Below are 19,977 nucleotides of genomic sequence, written 5' to 3'. Positions count from 1 at the left end.
ACCCGAACACCCCCTAATCCAGGACTCCCTCACCAGAGTTCAGCATCGACCCGAGCCATCGCCGCTTTCAGACGGGCAACATAAGCAACTGCGTTGTCCATGCGGGATTCCAACCGCAGCACATTCATCGAGACATCATCTTTGACTGGACAGTTTATGGGATCGAGATTCGTCTCGACCAGCCCAGTTTCTGCTTCAAAGTCTTGGCAAAGTTCTGCAGAGTCGAGTAAATAGTGAGTCGACAATATAGTAAGATGTACCAATCGACAGCAACAAGTCAGTTTAACAACAATACCTTCAAGCTTTAATACCAGTTTTGTAGCAAGCTGGCCCAGATAAGATTCTAACTCGCCCTTCTTAGCCTTGAGGTTTCCAATCTCATCAGCCAGCTTGTCCTTGTCTTTCTTCAGTTGCTCGACCTCCCGATTGGCATCAGAGACAACAGTCTTCAGTTTGGAGTTCTCTTCTTCTAACTTGCCGACTGAAGCAAGCTTCTTGTCAGCAAGTGCCGTTTTCACTCGCGCCTCCTTCTGGGCAGCAGCAAGATCGAGATCCTTCTTCTCCAGAGCATGCTTCATTTTCTCTAAAGAAACAACATTCTTCAAACGAGCTTGGAGTTGACGGTTTTCACTACGCATATCTGTTTGAGTGAAGTCACCTGGTTCAAAGTGACTAAAAAAACACACGGAAAAGTGCTAGCTGTAAGATGGACAGTTGACGGTTGGTTACCTCCCATGGTAGCTACTTCATCACGAGCAGTCTTGAGGTTCTTCTTGGCCAGTTCTAGATCAAGATTGAGGCTGATTTGCTGCTTGTTCAGTGTAGAAACTTGAGCCCCAAGATCACAAGATTTCTGCAGTCAACATATAAGACATATTAGTCGATAGAAACAAAAGAACATCACGGTGAAAGTTACTCTAAGACTACCGCCGAATCAAACATTCAACGGTAGTCTCGAGGACTACACCCAGCGGCTGCACTTAGCGTGCCCCCACTAGTTTGATTCAACACTCGGCATGGTCTGCTCAGCCCGAGTCGTAAAAAAGGGCGAAGAAAGTTGTTCTTAGGCCATTCTCGACTGCCCGCAGTCGACCACGGTCTCGGGGACTACACCCACTGGGTGCACTTAGCGTGCTCCCACTGGTTCAGCTTTCACCTGGCATGGTCCGCCCAGGCCGAGTGAGAAAATTCAGATTCTCAGACCACAGTCGACTGCCTGCAGTCAACTATGGTTTCGGGTACTACACCTAGTGGGTGCACTCAGCGTGCCCCCACTGGTTCAAAAACTCAATCGACTCAATCCAAGTCGACTCAAGTGGATGACCTATACAACTTTAAGGCCGACAAACCCCAGTGGGTGATCGGATGAGAAATAAGATCAGTCGGAAATCAACTAACCTGGACATTGGTTTGCAGAGAAGCGCCGGCGTTGTAGGCCACCTGACTGGCCTCGTGCACCACTTTCATCTGCCCCATCACAAGATTCAACTGAAGAAGAGCTTCCTTGGCGGCGCTCGGTGGGTCGTCTGGAGTTTGGTACGTAGTGAAAAGCGATGATGGCAAGGCAGTCGAAGCAGCGGCTGGGTCTGATGCGTGGAGTTGTATTGGAGCAGCAGGGGTCTGAGCAGCCGACCCTGATGGGCAATCAGTCGACATCGGGATACCGAAAGTGACGTTGGTGCGAGCCGGATATGTGGATCGCTCGACCGCCGTCCCAGGCATCACTGTCGACTGAGGAACCTGAACCTCAGGCGCTTTCCCGCTCGGTCCCTTGTCCCTCCTCCTCGTTTCCCTCAGAGGCACTTCTTCTTCATCGTCCGGAAGTACGACAACGTCTCATGGATATGCAACAAATAGAAAAAATCAGAGATGCAACAGACGAACAATCCAATTGACCGAATAAATTCGAGTCGAGTAGACTTACTAGCTTTGGAGGTAGTCGCGTCATCGGTTTCCTCATCATCTGGGACCCTGTTGATATCCATATCATTCGCGGCAAAGGCTGGGCTGGAAAAGTTCACCATCCACTCGGTCAGAACAGAAGAATCAATCGGAGCAAGAAAACACGAAAAGAACATTTACCCAGAGGCAACAGGAACATCCATCTTAATCTTAGACAAGGTCTTCCGAGCCTTTGAGGGGTTGATCTTGGGCTGCTTGGTGACTTTCTCCGCCAGCTCGGGAGTTGAAGACCGAGCGCGCTTCTGTGCTTGAACGCTCGAGGTCACGGCCTTGCCGCGCCTGCCCGCTGGATCATGGTGCTGCTTGGATCGACGTTTTGAACGAGGCGGTGAGTTAACTACCTCCTCGTCAAATGATTCATCGCTCTCGTCTTCATCATCGTTGCCCAGCGACTCCCAATCACCACTCTCCTCCGCGCTGTCCTCGCCCTCATGATCATGCTCCAGAGCTTGTTCACCATTGGGCACCGAGTACATCTTTGTATAAATCTACAAGACAAGAAGTCGAGTGAAAATCAGTCGGATTCAAAAATAATCGGAAAAAGTACCCAAGTGTAATCGGTTGTAGCGGCCGAACCTTGTCTGGCTGATTACTGTCGCTGAAAGGATCGACTCTCCTGGCGCCTCTGGGGTTGTCCTTGTTTCCTGTAATACTCCTCAGCCATTGGGCCACTGTTTTGGCCGTCACCTCCTATGGATGAACCCGAGCGGTGTCGCCGGCTCCGGAATACATCCACATAGAGTGGTCACGAACCTGGAGTGGTTGAATGCGCCAACTGAGGAATACCTCCAACAAATCCATGCCGGTGACGCCTTGGTTGATCAGCTGGACCAACCTCTTGAGTAGCATGGCTGTCTCCGCCTTCTCCGTGGCGGTCACTTTCAATGGGGAGGGAGTCTGAACACGATCGAAGAAGAAAGGGGGAAGTCCAGTCGACTGGCCTTGGGTCGCGATGTCCTGGCAGTAGAACCATGTCGACTGCCAGCCTGTGACCGACTCAGGAAGAGTCATCAAAGGGAAAGAGCTCCTCTTCCTCTTCTGGATACCCAGACCCCCACACATCTAGATAACATGGGTTTTCTCATCCATCGAATTTGCTTTCTTCACCGTTTGGGAGCGGATGGTGAAAATGTGCTTGAAAAGACCCCAGTGCGGTCGACACCCCAAGAAATTCTCGCACATGGACACGAACGTGGCAAGATATGTGATGGTGTTGGGAGAAAAATGATGGAGTTGGGCCCCGAAGAAATTCAAGAAACCCCGGAAAAAAGGGTGCGGAGGAAGCGAGAAACCGCGGTCGACATGGGTGGCGCGAAGGACACACTCACCCGGTCGCGGCTGCGGCTCCTCCTCCGGCAACCGCGCAGCTTTATGGACGATCAGCCCGGACTCAGCCAACTCATCCAAATCTTCCTGCTGAATCGAGGATCGGATCCAACCGCCCTGGATCCAACCCGACGGTATCCCCGACCGTGATGACGACTCCCGATTCGTCTTCTTGCCTTTCGCCGCCCCCGTCGCCTTCGCGCGTTCCAGCGCCGCCGTCTTTTCCTTCCCCATGGTGGCGGAGCGGTGGCGTCATGAGCGGAGGAGCTGGATGCGGTGGACAGATTAAGGGAGAAGAAGGAGAATGGACACGCACAGTGCAAGCGCCTAGGCCTCGTCACTTTTAAAGGCCCACTTCCGAGTGGCTGACGCGCGGGCTCGGGCGATCCTGTCAAATCCCTCAACAGTCGCTCGCGGGATACGTGGCGAAAAAGGTGGCGCGAAAATCGAAACGTTCCTGTTTATCCACCCCACTTACCACAACGCGCTCCGCCCCGCGCGCTTCCCCGAAATTTCGAATCCCATAAAATCCGGGATACGCCGTAACCAATCGCGCCAAAGATTTCGCGTCAAAAACAGCACTCGACCGATGGCGTTATAAATCCAATCGGCAATTTCTGAATCGATCAAGGCGACTGAAACGAAGCCGATGTTCCAACACTAGCCTCCGTTCAAAAATGAATAGTTGTGAAACACAAGAGCCGAAGCAAGGTCAACTTCAACCTTCTTTTCACTCGGACCTCAATCCATTCGGGGGATAATGATGATGATATAGACCTGCGATAGGGTTATAGGCCTGACCTATATGTCCTATGAAGGTCACTGTCATAGAAGCAACGAAGCTCAAGAGACCACAGGGAGAGCCCAACAAAGGTGTCGAGTGCAATCCACTCGACCGACCAGCTACTTGGAGACCCTTCCTTCCTGAAGTCACTCGACCATACAAGAATCCACTCGACTTATCGGAGACCAGGAGTCATCTAGAACAACAGCAGACGAGCGTTCACTCTGTAGTCTTTAAGACCATTAAGGCATTTAAGGCTGGCGTTACCAGTAACGCCTCCTCTTTATGTGCATTGAACTCTTGGTAACGGACGATGGCTGAGGTCTTGATGTACTCTATATAAGCCACCCCCCTCCTCTGGCACAAGGGTTCGCATTCCCTGTAACACACACACATAATCCAATCGACCGCCTCCGGGCACCGGGACGTAGGGCTGTTACTTCGTCTGCGAAGGGCCTGAACTCGTAAAACCCATGTGTACAACTTCGCCATAACTAGGATCTTGCCTCCTCATACCTACCCTCCATTCTACTGTCAGTCTTAGATCCACGACAACAGTAACTTAGACTAGTGTCATATGCATGACACTAGTATAAGTTACTCCCCACTATGACCAGCCTCAGTGTTAGCACGCGCCTGATAATGTGACCCTGCTACTCCTGAGTGCTGAAACTGTCCATAAAAAGTTGCTTGCAGGTGGGACTCTAGAGACGGTGGAAGCGTAAAAGTAACTTCAGCAGTGTTGCTATGCAGAGTACTCGACCAGAGCGTTCATCTTTTGAAACACTGCAAAGTTTTCTTCTTCGTTTTTTTAAACAGACCAAAAGGTTATAGTAGCTGAACTCATACTCTCCTCGATGTCAATTTCCTTGAACTCCGCAGGAGGGAGTTGGTATCCATTATTTTCAGAGAACATTATCGAACCGCTGAGCATATATGAGTTTCTGGTTCTACGAACCTGGACAGACGTCCGCCACGACCGTGGTCAATATGGCGGCCGGGCACGTTTTCATCCATGCACACAACGTGATCCACCTTCGATGACGGCCGACGGCCGGAGGAAAAGCGGCCACGGGGTGGAGAGCTGCGCCGATTTCTCGCTTCGGTCTTGAAAAGGATTATTGCCGTAAAAGAGGATTATTTCCGCCAGGAGGACGGAGGCTTTTGTTCTCTTCTTTTCTATGGCAAAACGGGGGCTTTTGTTCCTGACATGCAAACTTTGCAAAATCCTGTTGGTCGTTCGGCACATCGCCCTAGGCTCTTCCTAGTGGAAGACCTAAAAAATTAGCTGTTGAGTGATTGTAGTTTTCACTCGCAAAAAAAGAAGAAGAATGACTGTAGTTTAGCAAGAAGTTGGCAAAATGGGGGTGAATATATATCTTTGGAAAGCACTGAAAGCCGAACGGCCCATCAGGTTCCAATGGGTGATAGAAGGCCCAGCCCAGCAAAAAAAGATAACATTTTCTAAGTGGGTAAAAGATCTATTGCCATATCAATGTTAAAGGTTCAACGCTAGTCGATAGTCGACCACTAAAAAAGGTTTACGTAGGTGTAGCATTTTTGTAGTAGTAGAACCCTAGTTGACAGTCGACCACTTAAGCCAGACGTAAAGTAATAGTCCTATGTGATTCTGCTTTTGGTTGATGCCATGACGTGTGCTATTTGATTATGGAGACATCCAGAGAGCTGGATTTGGTGTATGTAAATTGGAAGGTTCTGCTGCTCTACTTGCCGTGAGTGGCGGTTCTCGCGTCACTCACCGGTTGCCCGGTTGGTACACTGTTGCCTACGTACACTGGAGCACTCTTGTACCACAGTCCTGCCTAATCTATGATGGAGATTGACCATCGATGACGTGGGACAAGGTTTTTATTTTTAGTTTTAGAAAAAAATTCCGCACCAACTGAAATCACTGAAATATTCATTTGAAGTCAATTAAATGTTTAAACTTTTTAGAATTATTGCTGGAAAACATTTGAATTCATGTGTAGCACTGAAATTGATGAAATAATTTGGCAAATAGGCAAATATTTCATTGACTGCTGAAATTAATGAAATTCAGTGAATTTCATCGAAGTGAAAACCATGCGTGGGAGGAAACACGTAGGCATGCGTCTATACATCTATATATATCTTGATTAAATGTATAAGGGCTGGAGCTCGAATGATCGATGCATTGTGAGGTTTTGGTCGGCATGCTTCGTTATGGGCTGGTTTGGCTAGTTTCGGTGTAACAGTGCAAAAATAAGCCAATGTGGCGTACACGGACATCGACCGGTGACAATCAATGAGGGGTGTAAAATGGGCTGATACTACTGTATTTGGTAAATCTGGCCTCTCTCAGAGGACTGATGGCTCTTGGTGCTTAGAGAGGTCGCATAAGATTAGAATGCTATTTTGCTTGAGCAATGGAATGCATATATATACTCGCACGGTACAAAAATTTCATTTGGTAAATCTTGCTTCCGAGGAGACCGATGGCCGGCTCTTGGTGCTTGGAGAGGTCAAGGCCTACATGCATGATATTTCCTGAGCAATGGCACGCACATGCTCGCCTACGGTTCACGACGCAAGGTGCTCTTGGCGTGACATGAATCACCTTTCATCGTTTCTGCACGTCTGCTTTTATCCTACTGATGCTAGGCTGCTACTGCCGAGGTCGTAGAGGAGATGGAAGCGTAAGCAACTTCAGCAGTGTTGCTTACTAGACCCAAAAGTTCTTCTGAAACAGTCTGAATTTTATTTTATTTTATAAACATACCAAAAGGCTAGAGTTTCTGAACACCTCCTCTCCACGGTTCTGTTTTTCCTTGGACTCGGCAATCATCACCATCAACCAAGTGAGTTGGCACCCATTATTTTCATTGTGTTGACAAACACCACTCTACGGAACGACCGATGAGCATACGCATATCCGTTTCTGGATTCCTGCTACGGGCGAAACGCAGCTGTACCGATTGGAACCGACCGGTGCAACGGACCTGGACGGACGCCCGCCACGACCGTGGTCAACACGGCGGCGGTGGTCGGCCCATCAGGTTTTTATCCATGCACACAACGTGATCCACCTTGGTGACGGCCGACGACGGCGGCAGCAGGCGAAGCACGCACGAGGCTCGGAGCTGCGGCCAAGGCCATTTCTCGCTTCAGTTTTGAAACTTGAAAGGGATTTGTGCCAGCAAGATGGGGGCTTTTGTTCGTGACATCCAAACTTTGCAAGATCCTGCTGGCAGTTTGGCACATCGCCCTAGACCCCTAGTGGAAGATCTTAGACTTATGCTGCTGGTTGACTGTAGTTTAGCAAAAAAGTACGAGTAAGGATGATAGAAGGGCCAGCCCAGCATAAAGAGAGAATACTTTCCAAGGAAAAAAACAACAACATTGGTCCATTTCATCAATGATAAAGGTTGAAAGCTAGTAGAACCCTAGTCGACAGTCGACCACTAAAGGCACACGTAATGCTCCTACGTGTTTCAGCTTTTGGTTGATTTCATGACATGCGCCATTTGACTATGGAGTTTAACCGAGGACCACGTGTCCATGTCCCGTGTGGTGGATTTGATTCGAGGCATCAACAATAAAGCTAAATTTGGTGGATGTAGCGGCACCGATGGGAATGGAAGGCTCTGTCTGTCGACTGTGCAGTTCTCGCTCCGAGTGCTTGAGAGTGGCAGCAGTTGTGGCGTCGACAGCATGCATCGGCACTCACGGTTGGCACACTACTGCCTACGCTAAAGCACTCCCGTAGTACGATCCTGCATAATCTATGTGGAGATCGATCATTGGTCGTCTATATATTATATCTCTTGATTAAATAAATGTACAAGGGCTGGAGCTCGAACGATGCATGGTGAGTTTCCATCGCTATGGTTTATTAATTTGGTGAACGTTAGGCTTGGTTAGTTTTGGCTTGTTTCGGTGTAACAGTGTAATAATAAACCAATGTGGCGCAGGCGCACACTGACAGCGACGGGTGTAAAATGGGCCGATACTGTTTGGTAAATCTGGCCTCTCCCAGAGATGGCTCTTGGTGATTAGAGAGGTCGCATAAGACAAGCTAGCTACTTATGGAGCTGTCCTTCGGGAGATATTGGAACACTCTTCTAGTTTTTTTAACTTGTAACATAGGTCATGAATTTAGGAGCTCAAACTATGAAGCTCACAATCTAACGAAACATTTTCTCTTCCTCGCGGTTGGCCAATATGTGTGGTTAGGCCAGCCAGGAGATCTTCAGTTCGTCCCTGTAAACATTGTGACGGGTTAATAAAGTTTCGCGAGATTGTCTCAAAAAAAAAAAGAGGTCGCATAAGATTGGCATGATATTTGCTTCAGCGATGGAGCGCATATACTCGCACAGTACACAAATGCGATGGTGCCCCTGGCGTGATATGAACTTAGGAAACAACTATACTGATGGCCCTTGGTGCTTAGAGAGGTCGAATAAGGTTTGCATGATATTTCTTGAGCAATGGGGCGCATATGCTCGTACAGTACACAATGTAAGGCGCTCCTGGCGTGTCATGAATCGCCTTTCATCGTCTTTGCACCTCTGCTTTTATCTTGTACTTCCTCCGTTTCTAAATACAAGTCTTTCTAAAGATTTTAATATAAACTACGTACGGATGTATATAGACATATTTTAAAGTGTGGATTCACTCATTTTGCTTCGTATGTAGTCTCTATTGAAACCTCCAAAAAATTTATATTTAGGAACGAAGGGAGTACATGCTAATTCTATGACGCGTGAGTTTTTCGGTGTTGCTACCACGAACCCTAGAGTAGATGGAAGCGTAAGAAACTTCAACTGTGTTTGTTTGTCTCCCAAAACCCTCAGCGATGCTGTTTGGCGGTGTGTTGGACCAAAAGTTCATATTTATCGAGCTTGTCGTTTCTACGATTCTGTTTTTCGTTGGTCTCGACAAGGAAACTTTCCGAGAGGATATGCTGCAGTTGAGACAGGCTGAAAGTATATCCGTTGCTGGTTTCTGTGACAGGCAAGACGTAGTTGTACTGGTTTTAACGCGATTCATCCCACGCTCGTCCCAACTGGTCGTCCGCTAGTATTTTTTGGTTTTTTGTGTTGTTGTTCTGGTACGAAAAACCAGCCAGTTTTTAATACTTATGAAAAAAATCACGAAATAAAAAAGGTCTACGGACTTTATTAAAAAGTTCTATCCATCTGAGGAAAAGTTCATCGATTTTGGAAAAAAGTTCATCATTTAAAAAATATAAATTTGAAAAAAATTAATTGTTTTGAAAAAATTTCATCAATTTCAAAAATATGATAAATTTGAAAATAAGTTCATCGATTTTGCAAAAAATAAAGTTCATTGAATTTGAAAAATGTCATCAATTTAAAAACCAAACATTTCGGAAAAATTTATCAAATTTGGAAAAAGTTCATCAATTTTGAAGAATATTTTCGCGAGTTTATGTAAAGAAAAAGGAAACAAAAAAGAAAAATAAAAAAATAAAGAGAGAAAAACAAACAGGAAACAACTTCTTTTTTCAGTGCTGCATATAAAGAAAAAAAAGGAAACTAGCACAACAGGTCCTAAACCGAAAGGTGCACCGTTCAAATCCTGTCACACTCATGTTTTTTGGGATTTAAAACAGAAAAATAGTAAGTTGGCTTGCCCATAGCGGAAGGAAGTGTGCGCCAAGTTGCAGAATGCACTATAACGGGAGAGAAACTAGTTAAAGAGCGCTCTTTCAAAAGCCTCGCAACGATCAGCGCCACTTGGCGCGCTCTCAGTCATTCGCCACGTGTTGTGCTCTGGGCGTTCCCTCTAGATTTTATTTTTTTATTTTTTCGCACGCGTTTTCGGCCTTTTAAACTGTTTTTTTGGTTTTTTTTCGATGTTTTGGTTTTTCACCGGTCTTGCTTAGCTTTTCAATAAAAAATTACACAAAAAAACATGTTTTCTTTTTTTCCCTTTCGCGAGATTCGCGGTTTCGCTTCCGCGAGAGATACGGTTTTGCTTTCGCGAGAGTCAAGGCCGTGCCTCTCGAAAATGAAAAAAACGCGTTCTCTGTTTTTTTCTTTCGCGAGTGTCACGGTTCTACTTCCGCGAGAGGCACGGGTGTGCTTTCGCGAGAGTCACGGTTGCGCCTCTCCGAAACGGAAAAAAACGCATTTTCTATTTTTTTCTTTCGCGGGAGTCACGGTTTTGCTTCCGCGAGAGGCATGGTTGTGCTTTCATGAGAGTCACGACCGTGTCTCTCGGAAAGGGAAAAAACATGTATTCCGTTTTTTCCTTTCACGAGAGTCACGGTTTTGCTTTCGTAAAGAGTCACGGTTGTGCTTTCACGAGAGTCATGGCCGTGCCTTCTTGGAAATGAAAAAAAAAACGTCTTTTTTTTCCTTTCGTGAGAGTCACGGTTTTGCTTCCGCGAGAGGCATGGTTATGATTTCGTGAGAGGCACAGACGTGCCTCTTTCGGAAAGGGAAAAAACCCGTGCTTCCGGTTCGGTTTTTTCGTCCGTTTTTTTCGTAAAAAAATTCATCAAAACCTATCAACATGGGATCTAGTTTTGAAGATTTCGACGCGAGAAATCCAACGGTGAAAGCCGTTCAAGATTTGGACGCACGGTATGAGAGTTAAAACATTTTGAATAAACGGACATACGAAAAAAGGAAAAACTCTCAGGTTGCTACAAGTGGCGCGCTGCATGTGCACCACTTGTCGCAACCAGGGGAATTGAAGTGATCTTTATAACGAGTATTCCTCAATTAGTGATTTCACTATAACGGCGTCTGAAGCGACAAATAGAAAAGGCCGCACCTGGGCTCGGAGGCTGCAGCGATTTTCCTCTTCGGTCACTTATGACAGGGATCTTTTTTTTTAGGATCACTTATGAAAGGGATCTGTAGATTACATGCATGGATGCATGACCTCAACCAAGCATGCCGGGAACAATTTTGTAAACGTGGGAAGCACTTGGACACATCATGGAGAGCATGGCAACGATTATATGGGTTGCTCTCATTAGTATGGAGAGCAATACGGTGATTATGGTTAGAGGTGTGGGAGTGTTTTTTTTGTCCCCAACATATGAAAGGAATGCGGGTGATGTTTAATCTTTCACCTTTTTAAGGGGAACCACTCTCCATTTATTACATTAGGCTCATGCGGATGAAAAAGCCAAACATGGCGACTCGGAGGTAGTGATAAGGTGTGTTTAATCTGTGACTGTTTTTTTTTTGTTGTTGTTGCCTAAAAGCAGCATGGGCGCAAAATTTGCAAAACAAGGTCTCAAAAAAGAGGGCAGAAGGCCCAGCTCAGCAAAAAAAGAGCCGAAATGAAAAAGACATCGTCGACAGCAGGGATCGAACCTGCGCGGGCGTAGCCCAACAGATTTCAAGTCTGTCTCCTTAACCACTCGGACATATCGACTTCTTGTCAGTTCGTCCTTCTTTAGGTTATATGAATGTACAAGTACTACAGATATTCCTTCCTTCACAAAGGAAGAAAACTCATCATACTCCACGGACAGCAGTAAGAAGTTTTTTTAACGAAAGAGAGCAGAATACTTCTGAAGGAGTACGATTAATGTCATCCATGTCCACAGTTAATACATGATTAGAGAGGTAAGTGAGCCGATGTCTATCATGTCCGCAGGGTACATCTTACAGAGTTAACTGAACCGATATTTCCATGTTCATACTTTTTTCTTTGCGAGGATTCCATGTTCATACTTTATTGAGCACATGATATACTTACTGTTAACTGGCCCTTTGTTAACCTATATATGTACTGTATTTAGAGAATCCGACTCTAAGATTGTATATACTGACTAAAACTACATATAAGTATTTTTAAAAACTTTTTCTCAAAGGAGCAATTCTCATCCTACTCCAGGGAGCAGTAAGAAAGGTCTTTTATCAAAAGATAGCAGAATACTACTGAAGGAGTACGATCAGTGTCATCCATGTCCACAGGTACATGATTGCAGAGCTAACTGAACCAGTGTCTATCATGTGCACATGGTACATCATAAAGATACACTGAACCAATAATTTTCCATGTTCATACTTCATTGAGCACATGATATACGTACCGTTAACTAGCCCTCTGTTAACCTATATGTACAGTATTTTCCAGTCATTTTTTTAATGTGTACAGTATTTAGTGCCGCAGATCTAACTCTAAGATTGTATTTTCTCTGTCTAACCAAGGAAAAATACTCGTCCAAGTCCAGGCACAACAGAAATAAGAACAGGCTTTACCCCACTAATGGTGTTGCTGGACTTTTATGGACTATCTGGAAAAGAAGAACCAAATCTTGCTTTCAAAGTGTACTTCCTAATGACCCCACTAATGTTATCTTTTCTTTATGTTCTCTGCTGGATCCGTGGACTTTTCTACAGAGAAGAGTATTGCAAAAATGTTTTTTTACCCTGAAACCGTAGAACAATTGTTCTATAGTAATTTTCATTAATATAGTAAGTATGTACAGGAAGGAAAAAGAAAAAGGCTGACACAAGAGCCTAACCAATACCTGTTTTTCTAACGTGTAGAAAAACATCAACTCAGAAGAACTAGATTGGAGAGCAAAGTTAATCCATTGCTGTAGACAGGCAATGTTTTTTCTTTTGGTTCTATGCTTGACAAGCATCAGGTCATGCTATAATCCCTGCTTCAAAGATTCTTGTCCTGGAGTCTCATTCTTGAAGATCTTTCCATTTCTCTGCATCCAAATATTACGGCATCCCATAATGACAATATCCATGGCAATTTGATTGGGGAAAGCTTGCAACAGGAAGATTATTTCATCAAATGCTGAAGTTCCTCTGTGCCTATTTGGGGCAATGAGATCCCAACATGTATGAGCAAACCGGCAATCCCAAAGTAGGCGGAGAACTGTTTCTTCGGCATGATCTTGAGTTTCTTGACAGAGAGCACACTCATAAGTTTGAAGCAAGAAGTTTTTCCATTTGAGTGCTGATTCTATCATGTAAAAGAAGCCAGAAGAAAATTTTATGCCTGGTTCTACACTTCTACTAGCAGCTTGTGCATTTTATTAACAGAAAACTGGTCTGTCTTCCACACATATGTTCATTTATCTGCCGAGTTTCCAATTTGCTGCATTGCTGGGATTAGTTCATTGAGTTGCTGACGCAATAGCAGAGAGGGATTGCAAAAAATGTTGCTGGTGGTGTCTAGAAAACTTGCTCAAGTGACCAGTGAAATCTTCCCTTTTTTTTGCGTGAAATCTTCAAGAGAGGGCATGGCTGGGGGTCTACGGTCAGAAGGATGTGTGCCGACCAGTGAACGATTTTGGGGCTTTGTTACTTGTAAATACACTTCTCATGCTCCTGTAGTGTATTATGCTCCTGTAGTGTATTATGCTCCTGTAGCATGTAGTTTCCTTTCATTCTAGTTTAGCACCCCTGATGTAGATCTTGGGGGTGTATGGCTGTTATTGCTTCTTCTTGTAAAGATACTCTATTTCTCATCTGAAAATGGGGGCTTGGAGGCTCGTTTGATCTAAAAAGAAAAGAACAGGCTTACCCAAACAGATCCGAGTACTACAAATCAATGTCTTACATGACCACAGGGTACATGATACAGAGCTAACAACCAGGGGCGGAGGCAGAAAATTTAGCCATTGGGTTCACTCACTGACTTGTGCGAATTTCATACAAATCGATTACGTGTAAAGCCTAATTTTACACACTCTTAGAACAAGAACCTCTTTTTTGCATATTGTAAATAGAGTGGTACTTCAAATCTTCATAAATTCAAGTCTTGGCTGTAGTTTCTCTTCTTCCTGAAAACATTGAATCAAATGGCAAGTTTAAAATAAACACCATCAAATCAAGCAAAAGAAGAATGTTAAGTCACTTGCATTTTTTAGTGCCCCATTTCGATTTTCCAAAATTTTAGAAAGATCAAACAAAACATTAATACAATGGTATAAATATAGTTTTCTCCACATAGCAAATTAAAGAATCACTCATGAACCGATTACCAACTTTAGTACTCTGATTAAATATCTTTGTCTAATATCATCATGCATGCTCTAAAATTCTCTTCCGACTAGCCGTGAGGCAACACATCTAATTTAATTCCTCTCGCCTTAAAGACTGCTTACAGCCACGCTATTTGATGCACTTTGCCTATGTCTAGCGGGCGGCCTTGAAGTGCCCGCGTCATTATCTGGATACGGTGGAATAAGCAATTAGCAAACTAGGGCATGTGCAACAGAAAGGAGATGTGATGACTAATGATGCAATCTCAATACCTTGAATTTGAACCATAATAGTCGTCTTGCCGCTGTCGAGACCTCGTTGTCGTCTCGTCGCTGGTGTGTCGAGTGGTGTCTAATTGATGGCAAATAGGAGAGATCACATCACAGAGTCGAGGAAGTGAACAAGAAGGGCGAAAGGTCATGCGGCTGCCGTGTACACGTTCAGGAGAATATGAATAAGGGATCAACACAATGGGCATGAACCTCGATGCAAAATGAAAACGAGCAGGAAGCCACAAAGAGGCTTTTCACGGTGGCAATTCCCTTGTGCCTTTTTGGGCTTTCCTTGAGCGATTCTAAACTTGATGGGGTCAGACCGTATTTTTTATTGGGGTCAAAGCATGTACGTATGTGTATACTATACCTGGCCAGAAAATTTCATTGGGTTCAGCTGAACCCAATGCGAGTATGCTGGCTCCGCCCCTGCTAACAACTCAACTGAAATCTTCCATGTTCATAGAGCACATGATACTAGTCTAAATCTAACCACTAACATCACTCAGGAGATGCTAGACTGATGAACTGGTACATGGAGCTATGGAAATATCAGAACCTCATTAACCTAGAAACATATACTCCTAGGAACATTATACAGGAACACAAGACATGGAAAGAGGGTGTCAAAACACTCAGTAACTAGCTAGTGTTCTGGCAGAGTTAACATCAGTTCTCATCTGACCCTCTCTTTTTCTTGCTCTTGGCCTGCTTTGCCAAGAAAACTGAAAGTCCAGTGAAGGCAAACTTCTTCCTCTTTCCGGAGAATTTCTTGTTAGCACTTGTATCACTGCTATAAGTCAAGATTGCCTGCCTCCTGTTCAGGATCTGGCCAAGGGAGACACTAGAAGTTTCACTCGTACTCGTGTCATCCGACACGCTCTTGTCGTACCCATCAGGCCCCATTAGCTTCATACTCAGTATCTGCCCGATCGACAGTGTCGGCTTCATGGAGTTGTCTGAAACATCGACGATGTCCATGCAGTGAGAATCATCTCTGTGACGATGTGCTGCAGTTTTGAACTTGGGGGAGCCACGGAATGAGCGCCTCTTGTGTCCGGTCTCGGACCGGCATCGGCGAAGGGTCTCTTCCACCGCAAACTTTCTTCGGTTGGCAGTCTCTACCCTCTTCAGGGCCTCTTGCAGTGCCTTCTTACACTCCTCAACCTCCATTTTGGCTTCCTCTAGCCTTGTGAGTGACTCTGACTTTGATTGGTTGGCTTCGTCTACATGAACCATGGCAGCTGCAATCTTGTTCCTTGAGCTTTCATCGACCTCTCGAGCCTTCGAAGCAAGCTCGGAGTACTCTTCCACTGAAAGGATCACTCCATCTGTGCCCTGGAGGTCTTCAGCTGAGGCTTCACTGCAGAGTAGGGCCTTGATCTCAGCTAGTGCAAGAGCTTCGGCTGCCCTTGCTGCTTCTTCCATCTTCTTGGCAGCAAGACATCTCACTTCAGCAGTGCCGATGGTAGCCTTGGTCTGCTCAATCTCGGCAGCTAACATCATGGCTTCAGACTTCGACGCATTTGCTGCATTCCTGAGCTGCTCTATCTCTGAAGTCATCCTCTTGATCTCGAAGAAGATGTCCGAGGGATCCTCGCGCCTTCTCTGCAGATCCTTCAGCGTCTGCAGCTTCTTCGTGGTCTGATCCAGCTCCTCCTTCAGAGAAGAAACCAAGGTGGCATCCGAGGACACCTTCGCCCGGCTCCTCTCCACCAAGACTTTCTCCGTCGCTATGTCATGACGCAGCGACTCGATGGAGGCTCTGATGGCAGCGAGATCACCCGTGGTTCTGTTCAGGTTCGACTTTGCCTGCTCGAGCTCCATCAGAACCAAGTTAGGATGCTGCTGCTGCTGCTCTTGTTCGTCTAGACCGGCACACATGTCCACATCAGCTCCAGAATTTGCATTTTCCTCAGGCTGCTGCTTCACTTCAGGCTCTGTTATCTGCACTTCTTCTGCAGCTTCAGCGTTTCCTTCGGGCTGCTTCACTTCAGGTTCTGCTGTGGACAATTGAGTGAGAGAGCAGTTGCTCTCTGGATGCTGCTGCTTCTCTTCTTCAGCTTGCAATGCATCTTCAGCTGTTTTCTTCTGAATCTTGAGCTTCAAATCTGCGATGATCCTCTTGGCGGACTCGAGCTGCTTGAGCACATCGAGCGTCTCCCTCTCCTTGGCGCCGAGCTCCTTCTCTATCTGCGCGGTCTGCTCCGCCAGATTGGCGCATTGCTCGTCTTCAGTCCCCATGCACACAGTCTGGTTCTGCTTCTGCAGGCGGAAAATGCAGCAAGAACAAAATTAATCGAGAGAATGAAGAGAAACATCAGTGTTGGCGGATTTTACTAGCCGCATTTTGCCGCCGAACCAGGGACAAGAACCGCTCCGCTCTGCTCCTAATTGAATGACGAACTATGTGACCCAAAGTACAGGGATACGGTCGTGTAGTACTGTGCAAGAACAAAAACTAGTCTGCAGAACAGGATATGGCTCGGTTCCTTTCCTCCGCCAAGAATGTAAATCGGGCCATGGTGAGCCGCGGCGAGAAGGTTGGAATCGGGGAGGAGGAGGTCGGACTGACCTTGTGGTGCGCGAAGATGCGGTTGACGAGGTGGGAGCTCCAGGCGGCGCTGCCGCCGAAGCGGTCGACGGCCTCCCGCACGGACTCGAACGGCGCCGAGGTGTCGATCTCCGCCCTGCCGCCGCCGACGGCGCACGCGCCGGGGGCGGCAGGGGCCAGGTCCTCGCCGTTCATCGGGATGCGCACCGGGAGCAGGGGCGGCCGGGCCTCCTCTTCCATTCCTTTCTCCTCTCTCGGGTCCTGCGCTGGCTGGGTCAGGGTTCTTGGGTTTGGGCGAGGAGCGAGGGAGAGAGCGGTGGGTGGGCTGCAAGCGGACAACGGGGGAGTGCGGCTCGCTTCGCTCGGGTTGGGTTTAATAGTGGTCGTTGACCGGCTGCTGCTGAGGTAGCCGTTGGGCCGAGACTGAGACTGCTGCACGCTTGTCGCTAATCGCGCCAGCAGATGGCCCAGTGGCGGTGTACATTAAGCAGCATGATGACACGGAAAACAGTGCGGCCGAGGCAGTTGTTCGTCGCGGCCGGACCCGCGGGTGGCTCTTTCTTTCTTTCTTTCTTTAATCTTCGTGTTGGCAGAGGCCGTTGCGCACTGCGTGACAACTCCCTCGGCGGTGCACGAGCGTCCTGCCAAGCCATGCCTTGCATTATTACCGCGGCGTCAGCCTTGCGGTGCCGTGCCGACCGTCGTCGGCGGGCATCACGAGGTGGCAGTGAATCGAGCCGTTGCTTTCGATACATCATCTCTTGTCACAGTCCCTCGTACCACTATACTCCTCGCTCTTCTCCCTTCCACACGATGACAGCTGACAACAGTGACATGGGCATGACAGAAGAGGAGGCCGAGAGGAGCGACGCCGGCGGTGACGCCGGTGGAGCAGAAAAGAGGAGAAGAGACCGAGCTTAAGGAGTGTCATTAACACAAATCACACATATGCATATATACTTCACGAGGAAGACGTCGGATTTAATCGTCTACGATCGTCGCAACATAAAATGTGCAACACAAAAATCATGTGAAACTGTAAGGTGAAGCTACTGATCAAAGGAGAATTCGAACGGTCAGCTGTGCGCGATGAATTTGACAAAATTCATCCAAAATAGCTCTAAACATGAACACGAAATTAAACATTTACGGTCGATGAAACTATGAACTGATCACAAAATTGGAACCATAACATCGATGCGCATCTTTTTCACGTAGAGCTTATCTCAAATTGATGCACCGTTGTGTGGATTAGTGTCGGTGTCAAAACCGACGGATCTCGGGTAGGGGGTCCCGAACTGTGCGTCTAGGCCGGATGATAATAGGAGGCAGGGGACATGATGTTTTACCCAGGTTCGGGCCCTCTTGATGGAGGTAAAACCCTACGTCCTGCTTGATTAATATTGATGATATGAGTAGTACAAGAGTAGATCTACCACGAGATCAGAGAGGCTAAACCCTAGAAGCTAGCCTATCGTATGATTGTATGTTGTGATTGTTGTCCTACGGACTAAAACCCTTCGGTGTATATAGACACGGAGAGGGTTAGGGTTACACAAGGTCGGTTACAAAGGAGGAGATATCCATATACGTATTGCCTAGCTTGCCTTCCACGCCAAGTAGAGTCCCATCCGGACACGAGACGAAGTCTTTAATCTTGTATCTTCATAGTCTAACAGTCCGGCCAATGGAGATAGTCCGGCTGTCCGGAGACCCCCTAATACAGGACTCCCTCAGTAGCCCCTGAACCAAGCTTCAATGACGATGAGTCTGGCGCGCAGTTGTCTTCGTCATTGCAAGGCGGGTTCCTTCTCCGAATACATCACAGAAGAATTTGAATACGAGGATAGTGTCCGACCCTGCAAAATAAGTTTCACATTCTACCGTAGAGAGAATAATATTTTCGCAGATCTAATTCGCTGGCTTGTTTTTGCAACACGACGTTACGTCATGGCCCGGTGATTATTCGAACCGTTTCTTTTAACAAGCCCCACACATAACGCAAGGCAGTTTTTCGACACGTCTTGTCAAAGCAGAGAACGTGTCCCCTTATTACGGGGTTCTCATCAATACGGGCGTGGGTAACCCAACCGCGCCATCAATTGTGGAGCTTGGGGAATAAGCGAGTTTTACCAGGCAAGTGGGGACGCTTAGTTTTGTCCGCCCATATAAAGGGATAATGATTCACCTTTCTATCCACGCCTTTTTCCTCCTCTGCTCATCCGCTCCCGCACACTCGAGCTCTAGCGCCCAAGTCCTCACTTCCATCTCAACCTTCTCCAACCATGTCTGGAGCGGGAGGCAAGTGGTGTTGGAAATATGCCCTAGAGGCAATAATAAAAGTATTATTATTATATTTCCTTGTTCATGATAATTGTCTTTTATTCATGCTATAATTGTATTATCCGGAAATCGTAATACACGTGTGAATACATAGACCACAATATGTCCCTAGTGAGCCTCTAGTTGACTAGCTCGTTGTGATCAACAGATAGTCATGGTTTCCTGGCTATGGACATTGGATGTCGTTGATAACGGGATCACATCATTAGGAGAATGATGTGATGGACAAGACCCAATCCTAAGACTAGCACAAAAGATCGTGTAGTTCATTTGCTAGAGCTTTGCCAATGTCAAGTATCTCTTCCTTCGACCATGAGAGCGTGTAACTCCTGGATACCGTAGGAGTGCTTTGGATGTATCAAACGTCACAACGTAACTGGGTGACTATAAAGGTGCACTACAGGTATCTCCGAAAGTATCTATTGTTTTATGCGGATCGAGACTGGGATTTGTCACTCCGTGTAAACGGAGAGGTATCTCTGGGCCCACTCGGTAGGACATCATCATATGCGCAATGTGACCAAGGATTTGATCACGGGATGATGTGTTACGGAACGAGTAAAGTGACTTGCCGGTAACGAGATTGAACAAGGTATTGGATACCGACGATCGAATCTCGGGCAAGTAACATACCGATAGACAAAGGGAATTGAATACGGGATTGATTAAGTCCTTGACATCGTGGTTCATCCGATGAGATCATCGTGGAACATGTGGGACCATCATGGGTATCCAGATCCCGCTGTTGGTTATTGACCG

General features: G+C 46.5%; 1 protein-coding gene and 1 non-coding gene across 2 annotated transcripts; both read right to left on the bottom strand.

Moving 5' to 3' along the window:
• Nucleotides 1–11,388: 11,388 nt before the first annotated feature.
• Nucleotides 11,389–11,470, bottom strand: TRNAS-UGA (transfer RNA serine (anticodon UGA)). The gene has a single exon. It is a non-coding gene; the product is annotated as a tRNA-Ser (tRNA).
• Nucleotides 11,471–13,597: 2,127 nt separating this feature from the next.
• On the bottom strand, nt 13,598–17,229 carry LOC123187486 (WEB family protein At2g38370). The gene is made up of 2 exons (XM_044599359.1): nt 16,897–17,229; nt 13,598–16,586 (listed from the first exon to the last, which is right to left on the bottom strand). The coding sequence occupies exons 1-2, from the start codon at nt 17,113–17,115 to the stop codon at nt 14,991–14,993; spliced, it is 1,815 nt and encodes a 604-aa protein (XP_044455294.1). The 5' UTR covers nt 17,116–17,229; the 3' UTR covers nt 13,598–14,990.
• Nucleotides 17,230–19,977: the final 2,748 nt, after the last annotated feature.

This window comes from Triticum aestivum, chromosome 2A, assembly GCF_018294505.1.
Source record: "Triticum aestivum cultivar Chinese Spring chromosome 2A, IWGSC CS RefSeq v2.1, whole genome shotgun sequence".
Lineage (NCBI taxonomy): Eukaryota > Viridiplantae > Streptophyta > Magnoliopsida > Poales > Poaceae > Triticum > Triticum aestivum.
Note: the sequence above shows the minus strand (reverse complement) of the source record. Positions and strands in the feature narration are given on the sequence as shown.